Source organism: Rhincodon typus, chromosome 16, assembly GCF_021869965.1.
Source record: "Rhincodon typus isolate 14 chromosome 16, sRhiTyp1.1, whole genome shotgun sequence".
NCBI classification, from domain to species: Eukaryota; Metazoa; Chordata; class Chondrichthyes; order Orectolobiformes; family Rhincodontidae; genus Rhincodon; species Rhincodon typus.
The window spans coordinates 29,033,531-29,052,505 of record NC_063347.1 but is presented as its reverse complement, the minus strand read 5'-3'; the positions used below and the strand labels follow the sequence as shown (position 1 = coordinate 29,052,505).

At 38.7% G+C, this 18,975-nt stretch overlaps 1 protein-coding gene across 5 annotated transcripts in view; it reads left to right on the top strand.

Annotated features, from left to right (window-relative positions):
* arhgef3 (Rho guanine nucleotide exchange factor (GEF) 3) overlaps positions 1–18,975 on the top strand; it is a 301,914-nt gene that overhangs the window by 258,360 nt on the left and 24,579 nt on the right. For all 5 annotated transcript variants that reach the window (XM_048606689.1, XM_048606690.1, XM_048606691.1 and 2 more), the window contains 2 exons: positions 13,009–13,116; positions 18,230–18,400. In XM_048606689.1, coding sequence (XP_048462646.1) covers positions 13,009–13,116; positions 18,230–18,400 — 279 coding nt within the window. The remainder of the gene's footprint in view (positions 1–13,008; positions 13,117–18,229; positions 18,401–18,975) is intronic.

Below are 18,975 nucleotides of genomic sequence, written 5' to 3'. Positions count from 1 at the left end.
GATGCTGCTTGACCTGCTGTGTTCATCCAGCCCTGCACCTTGTTGTCTCGGATTCACCAGCATCTGCAGTTCCTACTATCTCTGATTCAGCATTTACAGTGTGATCACTGGTCATGTTCATCAGCTTATATTTGGGGCTGTTTTTGAGTTGAATGTTTTTCTGGGACTATATCAGAATTTCTAAAGCTATTAGTCAGATTTTGCAAATTTATCGAGTTGGCATTTTGTGCAGGGATCTTCTGGTCTCTGTAGCTTTGTATCAGATTAAGTATTAACTAACAGTAAAGTATCCAGAGGAGTGTAAAAATTATATGTACATTTTGAATCCAGATAATAATCTATCCTGTCTACATTTAGAACAACAATCTTTCATTGTGCAGCATTCTCAAATATTGGATGGAATAAACAAATTTGTATTCTGTTAAGACCTTAGAACAATTGTATCTGTCCAGGGTTGTTTTGTTTAGTGCACTTCAGTACAGGTTAGTAAGCTATTAAGCACTTATTATTTCAAGTTAAGAGAGGTGCATGATCTGACATTGCAGTCGTTCTCTTGGGTGTGTTAAAATAAAATTATTCAGGTTCTGATGTAACACTTAAAAGAAATGCTAAAATGCACAGCACAAAGACTCCTCTGTCTCTAAGATAATTTAACACTAACCAGACTTAAGGCTTTGGGAATATTTGAATCCAACTTCTCAATCCAGTTAGACTTGTAGCAGGAAACATTTGACATGCACTGTACATAATGGGCCTCTAACTAACTGCAGTCATTTTATAAAACAAGTTTGTATGTCATTGTCTTGAATGGTTGACTAACCAGTAATCTGAGCAGACAGGCAAATTTTAATATAGGAGTGCCTTACATATTGGAGAAAAAGCCTGATGTACCTCTTATTAAACTTTTGGAAATCTATAGTCTATGTATGCATGCAATTTAAATCGTATTATTGATACCCACATCAGGAATAATTTTTGCTGGTTCTTGTTCTACAATTTAATAATAGAAATTCGTTTCAATCAGGCTCAGGTTACTGGTTCCGTCCAAAATATTACAACAAATTTTGTTACCGTGATAATGCAAAACTGTATTAATTGCCTAAAATATTTCAGTACCTTTCCAGTTACCATACCCAAACTTTCTTTAAGTAGAATTTATTGATTTTAATTGCCAATTCAATGACAGACTTGACAACAGCTGTAAATTAGGAGATAGTTTGGTCTCACAGATGTATCTCTAAAGGAAAAGTGAATATGATTAGAAGTAAACAACATTAAAAGATCACTATGATATTGGATTGAATTACATCTTTTAAATTGAGATTCACTCAATCTTCAAGAATATCTTGTGTAAAAGGAAGAAGTAATCCTTGTTTTCTTTAAAGATTCATACTGGATAGTGAAGAGTATCTCTTTCAAAAAAAAGTAAATCAGGCATGCTATTCTGTCATACAATATAATTACTTTAAGCACAAAGTACAGATTGTTTCAGCCGTCTATAAAATAATTTGAGAAACAATCTGTTTCAGAACATGAGGATCCATTTGGATGACCAGCTGCTTTATTCAAAGCCTTTCATCTGCATAAGGTTCTACTATTGAATAAATTTATAGAACTCCCAATGCCCTCATCTTTTTCAAGATTATGTGTAAAATTTTGTAAAAGGATTAAAAACTGCGAAGGTAATTGAAATAAAGCTGCGACTTAAGATTTAGTCAATGATTTTATATATTACAGTGGATTTACTGAATAATTGTCATTTCATATCAGTGTTCTATCATTTTTTTCCAGATGTTGGACGATATTCTTTAAACAGATTCATAAATTGTTATGGTAATCTCTCTTGCCCATTGTGTATCTGGTCTCACTCACCAAATACTTTTGTTCTTGCTGACCTGTATTGGCTATTGATCGTAAAACAATTGCAATGTACAACTTTCATCATTGTAATCAAATTCCTCATGGTCGCATGCCTCTACCTCTGTCCCAGCTGCCACACCATCCACCACATATCTCCACCACTCCCTGAACTCTCTTCCTATGACCTCCTGTACAACCTCACACCCTGTTTGGTCTCCCATTGAAGATCATGCATTTGACCGCCTGGACCTTGTGTGCTGGTATTCTTTCCATAAACTTCTCTCCATGTCTACCTCCCCTCTTCTTTTAATAAACACCTTCATAAAACACATCTGTCCAGGTATCTCATTCTTTAGTTTAGTATTTATTTTTCCTTAGACTTCTGGGAAATACCTTGATCTTTTATTTCATGCTAAATTTGTTATATACTTGCAAGTTGTTGCATGTGTAAGCAGTGATTCTTTAAAACAGTAATATTCTGTGTGATGCTGTTCAGTAAATTACACAGATTTGAAATGATAATTAGGGTGATGTGTGTCTAATTGTTATGCCTTACAGCTCTGAAACCTCCTATATATCAATGCATACCTTTGTTATATCTGGTGCACTAGTATTTTTTCCCATCCTGTATGAGACTTGTTAATCCACCCCCACACTTCTGTGAAATCCAATACAACAGATCATCATTGTCTTTTAAAATTCATAGTTTAGGAGAAGAATAAAATAAACAGAACAATTGTCAAGCTTCAGTACCTCCAACCCCTACTGCTTTTCAACAAAAAAATGTCTGGCCCTGATAGCCACATTGGTGCCAAGTTGATCATTCGTAATCATCCTGTTCCTCCCAGTACTAATTGTGCATCACAACCTCCAACAGGGTCACTCTGCTACTAGCCATCACCTCCCAAATTTATTATGGCCTAACCTACAAAAAGTGTAGAATATTACCCTTATTTTTGTTCACTGGATAATGCCATTTACAAGAAAACAATTAACTCACAGCATTTAAAAAAAGGAAAAAAAGACTCAAAATAGTTATTCATGCAACTTTGTTTCACAGAAAAGTAGAAATAACAGATTTCATATTTCCAATGTTTTTTAAAAAAAGGCATTCATTATTAATGCTTCTAGTGATGGTGACAATCAGGTAGAGGGTGATCATAGGGCTTAATTTCTTGGCAGTGTTCCATACTTTATTAGTTGCTACATTGTACATGTCTTTGTCAGGAAAGTGCTGGGGCAGACTGGTTGATTGCAAGACCATTGTGTGAACTGTTCCAGTCACCAATCTTCCTTCAATCTTCTGTGACCTAGGTCAAAGGATTACAGTTTTGGGGACAATGCTAATGGAACCAAATCAGAGAGAGAGAGCAATACAAGACGATTCATTCTGATTGTTCAGGATTGAGTCTTAAAATTCTCTTTCATCAGTTTATACAGGTCTCTGATTCAATCCAATTTAAATGTATTTTGAAGGATGAGATAGTGCTAATAGAGAGAGATGGTTTATGCCCTTTTGTGTACCAATTCCAGATATGTAAGCCAAGAAAATAGAAAATGAGGGTAGACCATACAGCATCGCAATTCTGCCCCATCATTCACTAAGGTCATGGCAGATCTACCTTAACTCCATTTTCCTGCCCTATCCCCATGACTACCTTAGCACCCAAAAAAAGTTTAAAATTTTCAAAATTGGTAAAGACAGTTGAGCCAAAACAAAATCTATTTAACTCTTTGGTCTCAAGCAATTTTCTGTTCCCTCAAACAGATGTTGGATTTGCTTATTGAGCAGTCAGACATTTGTAAGCATGTTCTTCAGGGACCTCCATGAACTTTAAATTGCAGACTTTTCTTAAAGATTAAAAGAGTCACAATATTGCAAATGCAAAAGTGGTCTAATCTTACATTTTCACTATATGATAAAAGGATTAACTTTAAGAGTAAATTTAACTAAATAATGCAAAAATACTAGTGAATAAATAAAATAGAACAGCTCACCTATCTGTTTTAAATAATTAATGCAAGTACAGGTGTTGCTGTCACAGCTTTTAGCGACATTGACATTGTTGCCTTTGCAGTTAGGGAAGTTGCCTTTGGAGTTTAGGGGAGGCAATGGCCTAGTGGTATTATTGCTAAATTGTTAATCCAGAGACCAGATAAAGTTCTGGGGTCTGGGGTTCGAATCCCACCATGGCAGATGGTGGAATTTGAATTCAATAAATATCTGGAATTAAGAGTCTAATGATGACCATGAATCCATTGCCTATTGTTGAAAAAACCCATCTGGTTCACTAATGTCCTTTTAGGGAAGGAAACTGCCAACCTTACCTGGTCTAGTCTACGTGTGACTCCAGATCCACACCAATGTGGTTGAGTCTTAACTGCCTTCTGGGCAACTAGGGATGGGCAGTAAATGCTGCCTCGCCAGCCACGCCCTTATCCTGTGAATGAATAAAGGAAAAAAAAAGTCGCTCAGCAAGCCTCCTTTGTCAAATATACCTTTATACCAAAAATAGGATAAGAGCTGTTCATTGTAGATCATGTTATCACTTAGTTTAGTCCTTAGATGTTCTTATTTCCATGTTCTTGGAGTCATAAATGAGCAATGGGTTTGTGGTGGCATCTGAAGTTCTTGCTATCTCCAATGGTTTTGTAGTGCAGGGAGCAGTGGTTATTGGGCCATCTTAAAGAACGTGCTGCTTATTGGCCAGAAGTACGACTATACCTCAAATTGATTCAAAAGAATTCAAATTTAATGAATTCCAAAATAAATGCATGAAATATTTATAGCTTTGACTTTTTTTTTGATTTGGAGTTTTTTGATTTTTGTCATTCAGGGTGGGACATGTCTGCAATGGGGAAGAAATCAATCTATTGCTGGCACCTTATAAAGATTAGCTAAATACAAAATAAGATCTCCTGTATACTCCCTCCAACAATGTCATTAACCCTGACCTCAAAGGAACACTTTGTACTACACCAATGTGACATTTCCATTTCAAACTCTCAACAACTTGAGTAAATTGCCTGTCAACTGCCCATGTGTTTTGAGTTACATGCAGCTTTCTGCCCAGCAGGGATAGGTTGATGTTGGCTGAATTCGCTTTACATGCGGCTGTTTCAGCTGAAACAGAGAGGAGTGCAGGGAAGACTTCAATCTTACCATCTCCTTTAAACAAAATTTAAATCGGTTCTTGATGAATTAGGAATGTGCTAACCCACAGTCATGAAGTCTGTACACCTTAAGCCATGATGTGGGCTCTGCATGTAAGCTTTAATGTCATGCCAATTTGATTTGTTTTCTAAATGTAACATGAATGCCAAATTTTAAAGAACCATATTTACTCAATGAACATTAAGTATATCTGATTTGAAATCTGAAACAAGTTTGGAATATAATTTTGTTGGTTGCTTGTAAACCAGGTTCATTATTTACTGGCACCAAATCAAGCTTTCAATTCATGAATGGTGGTGGACAATTAAATAACTAATGGGAAGAGGAAGCTCCATGAAGCTTTCCATCCTAATAATGGCAGAGCTCTGTAATAGTGCAAAAGACAAGATTGAAGCCATTGCAGCCACTTTGAGCCGGAAATGCACAGCACCATGCTTTCAAAACTGTATCCCCTCCTCTTCAAAAAAAACACTCCAGTTAACTTCCTTTAGAAACAACCCACAATTTCCAGCTTCCCTGTCCTGTCCAACGTTCTTGAATTTGTATTTTGACTATACATCCTCACACCCCGCTTCCTGTAAAGACTCTATCCCATTTTCTCAGTTCCTCTGTCTCCGTCGCATATATTCAGATGAGGCCAACTTCGACAAGAGAGCCTCCGAAATGTCCATGTTCTTCCTCAACCGAGGATTCCCCAGCTCCATTGTCGACAGGGTCCTCAATCGGGTCCGACCCATCTCCCGTACTTCTGCCCTCACCCCTTCTCTTCCCTCCCGCAACAGCAATAGGGTTCCCCTTATCCTACCACCCCACCAGCATCCACATCCAGAAGATCATCAGACGCCATTTCTGCCACCTCCAGCAAGATGCCACCACCAGACACGTATTCCCCTCCCCTCCCTTGTCCGCCTTCCGCAGGGACCGTTCCCTCCGGGACACCCTGGTCTACACTTCCTTCACCCCCAACACCTTCCCACAGCCCCACAGCCCTACAGCACCTTCCCCTGTAACCGGCGAAGGTGCAACACTTGCCCATTTACCTCCTCCCTCCCCACTATCCAAGGGCCCAAACATACCTTCCAGGTGAAGCAACACTTCACCTGCACTTCCAAGAATCTAGTCTACTGCATTCGCTGCTCACAATGTGGTCTCCTGTACATTGGGGAAACGAAGCGTAGACTTGGTGACAGCTTCACAGAACATCTACGTTCTGCTCGCAAAAAAGACCCTGAACTACCTGTTGCCTGCCACTTCAATGCACCACCCTGCTCTCTGGCCAACATCTCTGTCTCCGGCTTGCTACAGTGTTCCAGTGAAGCCCAATGCAAGCTGGAGGAACAACACCTCATTTTCCGCTTGGGGACCCTACAGCCCTCCGGACCCAGTATTGAGTTCAATAATTTTAGGGCCTAAACTCTCCCATGTCCCAGTCCCCCACCCCACACACCAGACCTTGTTACCACATAGCCTGCCACCGTACACCCCCTGCTGTTAGTCACTAACAGTCCCCATTAACAACTATTCTCCCTCCCAGCCTGATTGTTAGCAACTCCTTTGTCTGTCCAACTGTCTTTCTCTCTCTTTGGGCTCTATCTTATCGTTTAGTCCCTACCCCACCCACCTCCCTATTTTCTGCATATAAACTGATGTTTTCCCAGCCACCATCGTTTCTGAGGAAGGGTCACCGGACCCGAAACGTTAACTCTGTTTTCTCCTCCACAGATGCTGCCAGACCTGCTGAGCTTTTCCAGCAACTTTGTTTTTGTTCTTGAATTTATTGTTGCCTCCTATTTGTCAGCAGATTTTGGATCCAGTTTGGCAACTTGCCCTTGATCCCATGGGTGCTTACCTTTTGGACCAGCTTTCCATGTGAGACCTTGCCAAAGGCTTTACTGATGTCCATGAAAAACACACCAGCTGCACTACCTTCATCAGTATGTTTAGTCACCTTTTCAAAAACATGAACTGATTCAAGAACAGCTTCTTCTCTGCTGTTATTAGACTTTTGAACAGACTTGTCAAATATTAATGTTAATCTCTCTCTCTCTGTCTCTCTGTACCTTCTCTGCGACTGTAACACTGTATTCTGCACTCAGTTCTGCTACCCTGATCCTTTTTATATGGTAAGACCTGCCTGTATAGCATGCACAACAACACTATTCATTATATGTCAGTATATGTGACGACAATAAATCAAACTCAAATTCAAACAGACAGGATCTCCCTCTAACAAATCCATGCTGACTATTCTTGGTCAATCTCTGCCTTTCCAAGTATTGCTTAATCCTGTCCTTCAGAATTTTTTCTAATAATTTCACTCCCACTGATGTCAGACTAACTGGTCTGTAATTATCTGGTGTATCCCTGCCGCCCTTCTTGAACAAAGGAACCACATTAGCTGTCCTCCAGTCATCTGGCACTTCACATGCGGCCAGTGAAATATTAAATATTTTCAGTCTCTGTCCATCTGCTAAAGCCTCCATCCTTGGCTTTGTCATCTCTAGACTTACAACTAGATAGCCTCCCATCATTTGACAAAAACGTTAATTCAAAACTACTCCATAAGTTTGTTCAACTGTCAGTTGTGTTCTTGTTGGTTTACATCAGGTCCCAGGTAGTTGACATCTCCAATTGAAAATTCACTCCCTAAACTCAACCCACTGTCTTTTTTCGAGGCTCTCCTCCATTTGATAAGCCTCCCTTTCTTACCAGTAACTCCTTCTTTCATATGTTGCCTATATTTGTCTAGATACACTTCTATAAAATATCTTGGAACATTTTCTATCTGACAGCGTTTTAAATACAAGTTGTTAAAGCAAGATTCCAAGAAACTGGGCACTGTATGCTACCTGGTCTAATTCCTCACATTTTTGTACATACACCTAAATGGTGAAGTTCAGTTGACTGTGTAAGGGTAGAGGGCCTGTGAGAGAATCCGCATCTGACATTTGCACATGACCACTTACAATGAGTCATTGGATAGCGATTAGAAATGGCAATACCAGCTTTTTATTAATATCTTACCCTCCCCCACTTCTGGCTGGTGTGCTTAAGTTATTTGTAGCATTTTAACTGCTGCTTTGGCTGAGATCAATTAATCTGAGAACATCTGATCTGTGTGGCTGTGTCTTCTGGCTTTTTAGGAGTACATTTTGGGCTTTACTGTAAATATTTTGTTAAATTAACTCTTCAAAAGTGTTGGAGGAAATTTGCTGACAGGCTTCTTAAGGATTTTTTCCTGTTGATATCACAGGTAACTCTTAGAGTAACATTGATGTTTGAGACCTTATTAATCAGATCACCTTAGAATAAGAGTCGATCATTCAGCACTGCATGGTGGTTCGCTACTAAATTAGATTGTGGCTGATCTGTTTTTAGATGTTCATTTATCTATCTTCTGTTTAATATTCCTTGATGCAATTGCCCAACAAAAATCTGATGCCATCTGTTTGAAATTTGCAGTTGACCCAGACACCACATTATCTGGCTTTGAAACTTCTACTATGTTTTAACTTAAAAATGCTTGCTGATTTTATCCTAAATAGCCTAGCTCTAATTTTAAAATTATAGTTTCTTGTTCTGGATTTCTGATCACCAAAGTAAGCTCTGAGAAGGAAAAAAACAGTAAAACATGTGAATGACACATACTAGTCTGACTTATCTTGCATACTTCAAAATGAGAGCCAAGGATACTTTTTATACTTTCCTTGCCTTCTGTCTACCTATCAAATTATTTTAATCACCATGACTAGATGCCCTAAATCTTCTCAACTCAAAGGAATTCATAGTTTTACACTTGAATTTAAAATAACTCCTGCATCACTGCTGTAAGCTTAGCAGTTAACTGCCAGTCATCACTAACTGGTGCATTCACAGCAGCAGTACCACTACCAATCAGAGTCCACTTGAAGTTGATTGGCATTCTCCTCTCTTATAGTATAAATGTAATTTTCCCTTAGCATTACTTGCAAATTATCCTGATAAGTGCAAGATAAAAAGTTCTGACAAAAAAAAGTCTTGTTTTAAGTAAAAGGCTTGAAAATATTTCAAAGTAACTTGAACTAGATAGGAATGTTTACCTGTATTTAAACCAATTTCACAATTGAAATAATAATGTAGGAATAATAAGCTGCACAGGTCATCCAGTTGAGTTATGTGGTCTTTAAGAACCAACTGTTGGTCTTGCTGTTCCTCAGTACATACCTTCCATTTGTGTTTGTGATTTCATTAAAATATAAAAGACTGACAGAAGAGATGGTGGAAGACTGCTTCTCCTCACACTGGAGTGTAGAGCTAAGGATCATCATCTCAGAATAAGGTTTATCAATTTAGGATTTAGGATTGAGAAGAAAATTTTCTCTTATGATCTTTGGTATCTTTGAAATTTTCTGCCCCAGAAGGCTGTGGATTCTCAGTTATAGAGTCATACTGCATGGAAATAGCCCCTTCGGTCCAACCTGACCATCTTAAACTAGTCCTATCTGCCTGAGCTTGGCCCATATCCCTCCAAACCTTTCCTATTCATGAACTTATCCAAGTGTCTTTTAAGCATTGTAACTGTACCTGCATCCAGCACTTCCTCTGGCAATTCAGTCCACACAAAAAAACACTGTGTCTAAAAAGTTGGCCCTCGTGTCCTTTTAAGTCTTTCTCCTCTCACCTTTAAAAATATGCCCCCTAGTTTTAAATTTCCCCACCCTAGAGAAAAGACCTTTGTCATTCACCTTACCGATGCCCCTCATAATTTTATAAACCTCAATAAGGTCATTATTAACGATACTGAAGGAAGAGGAAACTTTAGATTATTGAATATGAATGAATCAACCAATATGGGGGAGTGCAGGAAGGTAGAGTGAAGGTCGAATGGAAGAGAAGGCTCGAAGGCCAAAGTAGCCTACTTTTCCTCTGTTTATGCTCTTTTTATATTGGTTACAAATTTGAACATGAGGCAATAAAAGAACTCAGTAATTTCCCTGCGTGTCACTCGTACATAACCTTTCAGAATTGTTGTGCATATTATCAGTTTTTAACCTTATAGTTACAAAACATTCCATTCCCGAGGGGATGGAATATGATGCAGTGCATCTTGATACGTCGTATCAGCTGATAGTACCTGATGGTGAAAATAACTCGCTTAATCAAAACCGACTGAACAGTCTACATGTTTGAAGTAGGACTGTGTAATCAATTACTATCATAGAGTGGAAGGCTGAATGACGAGGACTAAAGAGTAAAGTCTCTCTAGTGAAGTTGAAAATTAACCAGAGGAAATGTATACATTTTACTCTTCCCATTTCAGAATACAATACACATTTGTCAATGGAAGCTAACTGGAAGTGTTATAAGTTTGTAATTAAAGAATCTCAAGTGATATCACAACTCACAAGAGTAGGCTCAATTATGTTGCCATTGTTACTGCACCCTTCAGATTACATTACAGCCCTCAAATTAATGCCATATGAGGTTTTTAAACCTGGTTATGTCACTTCAAACGAACCATATTTCAATGCATTTTTTTTCCGGAGGAACAGTTATACATTTGATAATCGCTGGATGGAATTTTCTTCAATATTGTTTTGCTTAAACAAGTCAAATATGCACAGCAAAATGAGCCAATCAAGGTCTCCTAACAAAACGCAAATTAAAACAAAACTGGAGCTGAATTTTACCAACAATTGACTGAGTGTCAAATTTGGGAGTTTCATGGAAGTGTTCTCTGCAGCCAGCAAAACCTACTGCCTGGGCTGCAGCAGTGACTCCATCATGGGGAAACCAGATGAAACAGTATGATCTGTCTTTATATATTTGTGGGTTGAGGATTGCGAGATCCCACACAAGTCCGCAGTATCTCTGGCAGATGACACAGTTCTGTGATGGTCTCCCTGGACATCCCAATCTGCAGTGACTGCTGTGACTTGCTGATCTGGAGGTAATAGCATCAACATTGATCAACTCTGGGCCCCCTGTACCAGAGCCACTTTATCCTTCAGCTATAACTTAGCGATGTGGAGGCTGTTGGGTAGCTTCTGGATGTTGCTGCTAGCTCTGGGCTTGCTGGCGTAGTTGTTCATTGCGCCATTCAAAACCTGGTTGCAGAATCAGACTTTTTTTTTCTTAATGTAAAGAATCACATTTTACCAAACTGACCATATTTTTTCCAACTGACTTGCCATTGCCCAGGTTGTACAGGGGTGAGAACATTCAGCCCATAAATTCATACTGAATCAGCTACCTTTGACTCTTAGCTGAATTGCTTTTATAATAAAGACAGGGAAAGGATGCACGTTTTGGAAAGTTATTCTTCTTCGCCTGAGTTTAAAGCACGACATGAGTGACATGCATCTCTTATTCCGATATGGTCAAATTATACTTAAACTGACCATCTCACATCTCGTTTGAATGTAAGTTTGTAAATAAGTGGAATGTGCTGTTCATTGACTTTGTAAGAACCAAGTCCGAACCGTTTGCTTTGTCCAGGTTTGATTTTGTTTTGGATGATTGGTGTGAAAACCTGATTTATAAAAATATTAGCAGCTTTGGATCCTGGGTAAAGAATAACATGTGGGCAATTTATAAGGCACTGCAGCTTAAGTATCTTTGAAACTTACTGAAATTAACATCAATATAATTTAGTGATGATAACCAAGCCTGTCAGTCTTGAGTATTAAAACTCCTCCATTGCTTGTGCACAGAAATCTGAAAGCCTGACTGTTAGCTGCTGCTCAGTCAGCTAAGAGTGTAAGTTGTTAAGCAAGGTGTTTCTCCATAGGCAGACTATTCAGCGGCTTGAATAGAAGGTTTGATCAGAATATGAATGCAACTGCATTGACGTCAGAAGGCCTCAGAGTGCTGATATCAAGGAGAAGGTAATTGAGGACGAGGCTTTGAGAGATGCTGAAGCAACTGAGAGCTAGTAAAAGCAGGTGCATTGTGTAAGGTAACTGTTGTGACCAAAGGATATATGCCAGGATTTTCCAGTTTCTTTACTAAAAATGACTCAGCTGATGAACACTTGTTAGTTAGACTATGGTGCCTTTTTGAAGTTCAAAGGTGAAACTGTCATGCTTAAAAATGTAAGCAGCTTTTCACTAACATCTCCACTAAGATGGAAAGAGAAGTGTTTACTGATCCTGCAGACATTGTAAGACTGATACAGATGGTCCCGAGAGGGGTGACAGAAGAGATGCACGTTGTTGGAATGTTATAAAATCAGCTGCATTGTGCTGTGTTGATCTCTACCTAATTGAGGATGCTACAACATGCTGACAAATATGGGACTGCAATCAGAAAATGATTCTTCTAGAAGGACTGTTTGCATGCACTGAAATCCCAAAGCATCTGCAGAAATTTGCTTCACGGGTCTGAGGAGCAGAAACAGGAATTTTCTGTGGGTTTTGATTCAGATACGGAGATGTTCATTGTGGGGTACTTTATGGAGGTTTTTGCAAGTAATTTCCTGGGAATTTGTCTACTGGACCCGTGTCTACTACAGCTTAGGGAATGGAGATTAAAAAATACAAGGTACATGTCCATTCAACTGGGAGAAATTAACCTCCATGAATCACATGCAGCTTTCCTCCATTTGCAGCTTGATGCATTTTTAAATAATGTCTGTTAAATTAGCATATTTATGTATATTTCTAAAAGTGTGGCATTTTTGTCCAATTAAAATTAATGCACAGCAGAGGTGTTTGTCTTCTAGATTGCTACTTATTGATTAGTGTAAATATACTCCAGGGACTTGGCACATAATTATGTGAATATGAATCTTCCAATGTAAAATTATCATGTGCAAGGATAAAAGATGCAGTCTGTGACTAGTCATGAGAATCAATAAATATCTTGTCCGTGAGTTCTGTTCAGCCGCACCGGCGCAGGTAACATTGTGCTTGGTTTAGTCCAACAATTCATCAACTGGAACAAATGCAGCTTTACTTTAGCTTATCGTCACCACCTTTTTGTTTTGATTTTAGGAGCCCAGTAACAAACGGGTGAAACCACTTTCCCGAGTCACATCTTTAGCAAATCTCATTCCTCCTGTGAAAGCCACACCTCTGAAACGATTCAGCCAGACATTACAGGTAAGATAGCCAATTAGGTTTATTATCTATGCAGCGTGATGAGTGAGATATTATAAAGCTGCACACCAAGTTCAGTTGTTTTGCACTTACCACATCTGAATGCACTAATCTAGCAAAGAATGACATTCGTTTTCATTCCAAACCAACTGTTTTCGGATCTGGTTTAGAATATATATCCAACTTTTCATTTATCAGCTATATATGGGACAGGATTTGCATGTATTTGGAAAGGCAAGGACTGAGTAGGGATAGTTAATATGGCTTTGTGTGTGGGAAATTATGTCTCAATAATTTGAGTTTTTTGCAGAGGTGACAAAGAAAGCAGAGCGATCGACATTGTCAATATGGACTTCAACAGAACATTTGACAAGGTTCTGCGTGGTAGACTGGTTAGTAGGGTTAGGTCACATGGAATCCGGAGGAACTAGCCAACTGGACACAAAGTGGCTTGAAGGTGGGAGACAGAGGACGGTGGTAGGGGGTTGCTTTTCATGCCTCCAGACTGAATGTGAATATAGGAGGTATGGTTAGTAAGTTTGCAGATGACACCAAAATAGATGACACCACATGACAGTGAAGAAGATTATCTCGGAGTACAACGTGACTTTGATCAGATGAGCCAATAGGCCGAGAATGGTGGATGGAGTTTAATTAAGATGAATGTGAGGTTTTGCATTTTGGTAAGGCAAACCAAGGCAGGACATATACAATTAATGGTAGGGCCCTGGGCAGTATTGCTGAACAAGGAAATCTAGGAGTGCAGCAGCATAGTTCCCTGAAAGTGGAGTCACAGGTAGATAGCATAGTGAAGGAGGTGTTTGGTATGCTTGCCTTCATTGGTCAGTGCATTGAGTATGGAAGTTGGGAGGTCATGTTGCAGCTGTACAGGACATTGGTTAGGCCACTTTTAGAATACTGTGTATATTTCTGGTTGCCCTTCTGTAGGAAGGATGTTGTTAAACTTGAGTGGGTGCAGAAAAGATTTACAAGAATGTTGCTGGCACTGAAGGTCTGAGTTATAGGGAGAGGCTGAACAGGCTGGGGCTTTTTTCCCTGGAGCATCAGAGGCTGAGGGGTGACCTTATAGAAGTTTATAGAATCATGAGGGGCATGGATAGGGTGAATAACCAAGGTCTTTTATCTGGGGTGGGGGAGTACAAAACTAGAGGCATAAGTTTAAGATGAGAGGGGAAAGATTTAAAAAGGGCCTGAGGAGTTACTTTTTCCACTCAGAGTGGTGTGTATATGGAACAAGCTGCCAGAGGAAGTAGTGGAGATAGGTACAATTACAACAATTAAAAGACATCTGGATGGGTATATGAATAGGAAGAGTTTAGTGGGATATCGACTAAATGCTGCCAAATGGTCAGTTTGGGATATCTGGTCTGCATGGTTGAGTTGGATCGAAGGGTCTGTTTCCATGCTCTATGACCCGATGATTCTGTACCTTTTTAGAAAATATGCCCGATCCCAGTTGATTAGGTAAAAATAGAAATGAATAATTTTGAGTTGACACTCAAAGGAGCAAATTCCAGTGTCATTCTAAAGAATGTTTTAATGTTAGAATGTAAAAAGTATTTATTTTGGGTTCTCCCTTTTAAAGTAACTGAGGTCATTTAAGGCAATAAAACCAAAAGAACTGCAGATGCTGGAATTATGAAACAATAACAGAAATTGATGGAAATCTGAGCAGGTCTGGCAGCATCTGTGGAGAGAAATCAGAGTTAATGGTTTGCGACCAGTGACCCTTTAGGACTGATGGTAACTAGGAAAAGGTGTCTTTTATACAGATGATGGGGTGGGGGGAATTGGGAGAGTAAATGATAGGTAGAGATAGAGCCCAAAGAGGTGGAAAAGCAGTTGGACAAAGGAGTAGACAAGGGAAGGAACCAAGACCATTTGCTGAATATGTGGGACGTTGAGGGGATCATTAAAATTGGTGGCACTGTGAGGAGGGGGACAAAATGTGCGGGGTTACCTTTAGTGACTTCTGCCCTGCTAAATATACACAAGTGAGGACTTGAACTGAGGAGAAAATGAATCTGAGCTGTGACCTCCTCCCCCATACCACCATTTACTAACTTACTCTTGAACACTTGTTGTGTAGACTCTCAATTTAGTGAGGATTTCTGATTGCTGTGGAGTTGCTTGGCACTATCGGTAACAGGAAAAGAGGTTGGGTGGGGAGGAAACAGTAAGAAACCAATGTTGGAACTTTAATTTATGAAAACATTGGGCATTGTATTGTAACAAAATGTGGATGTGAAATGTCAGCAGCAAATACTGGAAGTGGTCAGCAGTTGAAGTAATATCAGCTGAGACAAAATATCTGAATGTTTCATTTCACTGCATTTTGGCAGAAGCATTGTGGTTGTTTTCAGGTTACAATTAGATTGGGTGGTCTGTTGCTCAGAAACGGACATCATGTTGAGTGTAGACATTTACAAAATGCTGAACTACATTACACTATTGTTAATATATGTTTGAATTTTGTATTATACAAAAGGAAAGCCAGTAATTAAGATATCTTTGCTTTGCAAATCTTAAAGCTAGTCTTCCAATCATTACACAGTTAACAAATAAAACTTGAAAATGCAAATGATAATACCAATCCCTGGCTCCCTTTCTTTAACAATGGTGCTAGGTCATTCACTTCCTTCCCAGATCTGTCTTACACTTGTTGGAAATTTAATTTAAAATGCTTTCAAACCATAGAAATAGAAATTTTCATAGTATATTAACTGTGAAGGAACTTCACATGATGCAATTAGATGAGATTGCGAGTTGTTAGTGTTAGCGTATTGGCATTGTTCACCGTACAGCAGGATCATTGACTTTCATGGAATTGTAACCTAGTTTGAGTCAGCAATTTCAAATGAGCAAGAAAAGGTAGCTGCAACGCATAGACCACATTAACCCTTGCTGGTTTGTCTCCAGGTGCAGAAGTGCAGCCAGGAAGTGATAAAGAATCTGTCCCATTGGTTGGAAGCAGAATAAGGGTCTGTTGTGTTTCTTTCTCTGCTGTGCTGCACATGTAGTAACAGTAATAGGCCTTGCCTGGAGAGGTGGGGGAAGGGAGGTTACTAATTTACTTCGGTCAGCGTTTGATCCAGAAGGTAGGGAAATAGCGTGACTGCACTGAGATTCTTGCATTCCCTGGGGGTGATAAATCTCTTCCCAGAATTTATGTGTGAAAAGTTTCTGATGTTTCTGAAAAAGAGCTGCATTAGTTCCAGTGTGCTGAGCGTGAAAGCAAATTATGCTTTGGCTAGACTTAAGCTGTGCCTGGCACTCTGTCTACTGCTACAAGTATATTTGTACAGCTGCTGTGAGACTTTATTACTTGCAGCACTTAACCTGCAGGAACTTAAATATAAAGACTGTTTTCAATTGCAAATATTTCTGATTTCCCTTAGAGGGTCAAACTCAGAAGTAATAGGAATAAACTACACTATTATTCACCAATTTTGTGGAAAAATAAAGCTAAAAGGCCATGGAAATTGTAGACTGGTTTTCAATTTCAGATCCTGCTTACTGTAATAAAAAGTGGAAGTGATGGCAGTTGCTGAGTCTGTATTTCCTCTTGTCAATAAATTGCAATAAAATACAGTGAGAGAGAATCAGTTTGTATCTTGGTATGTACTCGCACCAAGTTTCAAAAGTATGTATTGTGCAGTTTAGCTCCTGTCTTTAATAGCTTGCATATGACAGGGTAGCAGGAGGCTGACTAATACTAAGAAGTCTTTCCAAGTTTCCACTGATTACAGTTTAACTTCAAGCCTTTATTGTTGATGTCTGGTAAACATAAAACTGTGGCTAACTAAACTTCCTTTCAAATAATCTTGAGGCAGTTTGATGGAGGTGAATGTGCTTGTCAATGGATTTAAGATGCTGTTCCTCACACAATAACTACGACACATATTGCTAGTCACATGCAAGGCATAACCCTAAAATGAGTAAAATTAAGCTACAGTGCTGTCAACTAGTGCTGCTCTTTTAGCACCTTCTAGTGGGTTGGTCATTAAGGTCAATGAGAGAAGCACAGAAGTAAAGCTGACTGGAACCTTGTTCCATATGGCGTTTTGCAGGGAATGGAATGGAGGGTAAAAGGTGTTCTGTTAGTAGATGTTAACAAAATTTTATTTAAAAATCTGAATGTAATTATTTTGAAAATCATAATAGGAGATGAAAATAAAGTATTTTTGACCCTTTGTAATCTGTTGATGAATGTACAATTTATTCACAAGAAAATTATTGGAATTTTTTTTGTTTGTTCTCAAACACTTAAATTTAATCTCATTGAAGCACATCATTGAGTCACTGTTATGTAACGTTATTGTGAGCTTTATGAAGACTTTTTAAGATATGCAAAATGTCCTGCTAAGTTTTGATTTAACATTGTTCATTCAGCACCATTCATTCACAGTCTTCTCATAGCGCCTGAGACTGCATTTACAGCACAGCCTCTCACCAATTTTTAGAGTGCAGGGAGGCTTCTTGCATTCGTTGGCCCAAAGGGAGTCAGCTTCTAACTCTGAATTTATATTGTCGCTTCTTAGAAATAAGATGAAAGAAAAGTTGAGTTGCAGTTTCAGTATAAATGCAACTTAAGTATTTGTGGTGTCAAATATACATAGCATCTTACAAAGTCAAGGTTTAACATGAATGCAAGACAACCATAGCCAAAGGCTTTAATTTTACATGCAGCCAAGGTTCTACATTACTTGAGTATCAGCATTTGCTTTGTATTGTATTGAAAAGCAGTCTTACCACATTTTTACGTATTAAACAACTAGGGCTAAACAAAACCTGTCTTAACATTTCTAACCGACTGCCAGAATCACCATCCGTACCGCAGGGCCAGTCATTATTGCAATACATTGTAAAGTAAGTCTGTTTCATGTGCTTGCCAATTTTATGAATAAAGGTACACTTTAAATTGAAACTGTCAAATTGCAAATCTTCTGGAGGGTTGCATTTTGTAAAATAGTTTTCCTTTACGTGACATTTCCATCAAATCATTCAATTACACTCATCCCACTTTAGTTGTTAATATTTCAGTGTTTTAGTGGTACCAGTCTGTAGCCAATTCTTTTCTCCCTCTTTGTTTCAGCGTTCCATTAGCTTTCGAAGTGATAGCCGACCTGAAATTTTCACCCCAAGACCCTCTTCTAGACATGGGCCCCCCGCTATTGCAAAGCGTCGAGATAGTAAACTCTGGAGTGAAACATTTGACATTCGTGTCAATCAAATGCTCACAGCTAAGGAAATCAAAAGACAAGAGGTGAAAGTGAAAACCGCCTTTATTCTTTCACAGATAAAATAATGGACTAGTTTTAATCAATGACAAGTTTCTTTTCTAGTTGTGACTAAACCTGGCTTGGAAATGTGGTTTTCTTACTCAGACCATTCACAAGTTTGTCTTTGTAGATTAAGAATGAGTGTGTATGCAACTTGAACTGCAGCTTTTTCTTGTTGCAGAGATAAACTGAAAAGATAATCTTAAATTGTTCTCCTGACAGTTAAGAAATCTGACATTTGTTTTGCTTAACTGCTCAGTTGCAAATGTGATACTTTGTTTGGTGATAAAGTTGACATTTAAAATAACTGTAAATTCTATTGCAAAATCTGATGCATGTAATTGGTTTGAAAATTGCAAGATTCAAGTCTTTTGTTATCATGAGTAGCAACAATTCCCTAATAACAGTATTATGACTGTTTCAGGAACTATTATGTATAATTTAAATAACAACCTTTGTGCATAGTTGGAATATGGCTGTCTTTATAGCAACCTGCCAACCTTTGAGTAAAAGGAACACTCCAACTTATAATATTGCTGTCATATTCTTTTGCGCGTGA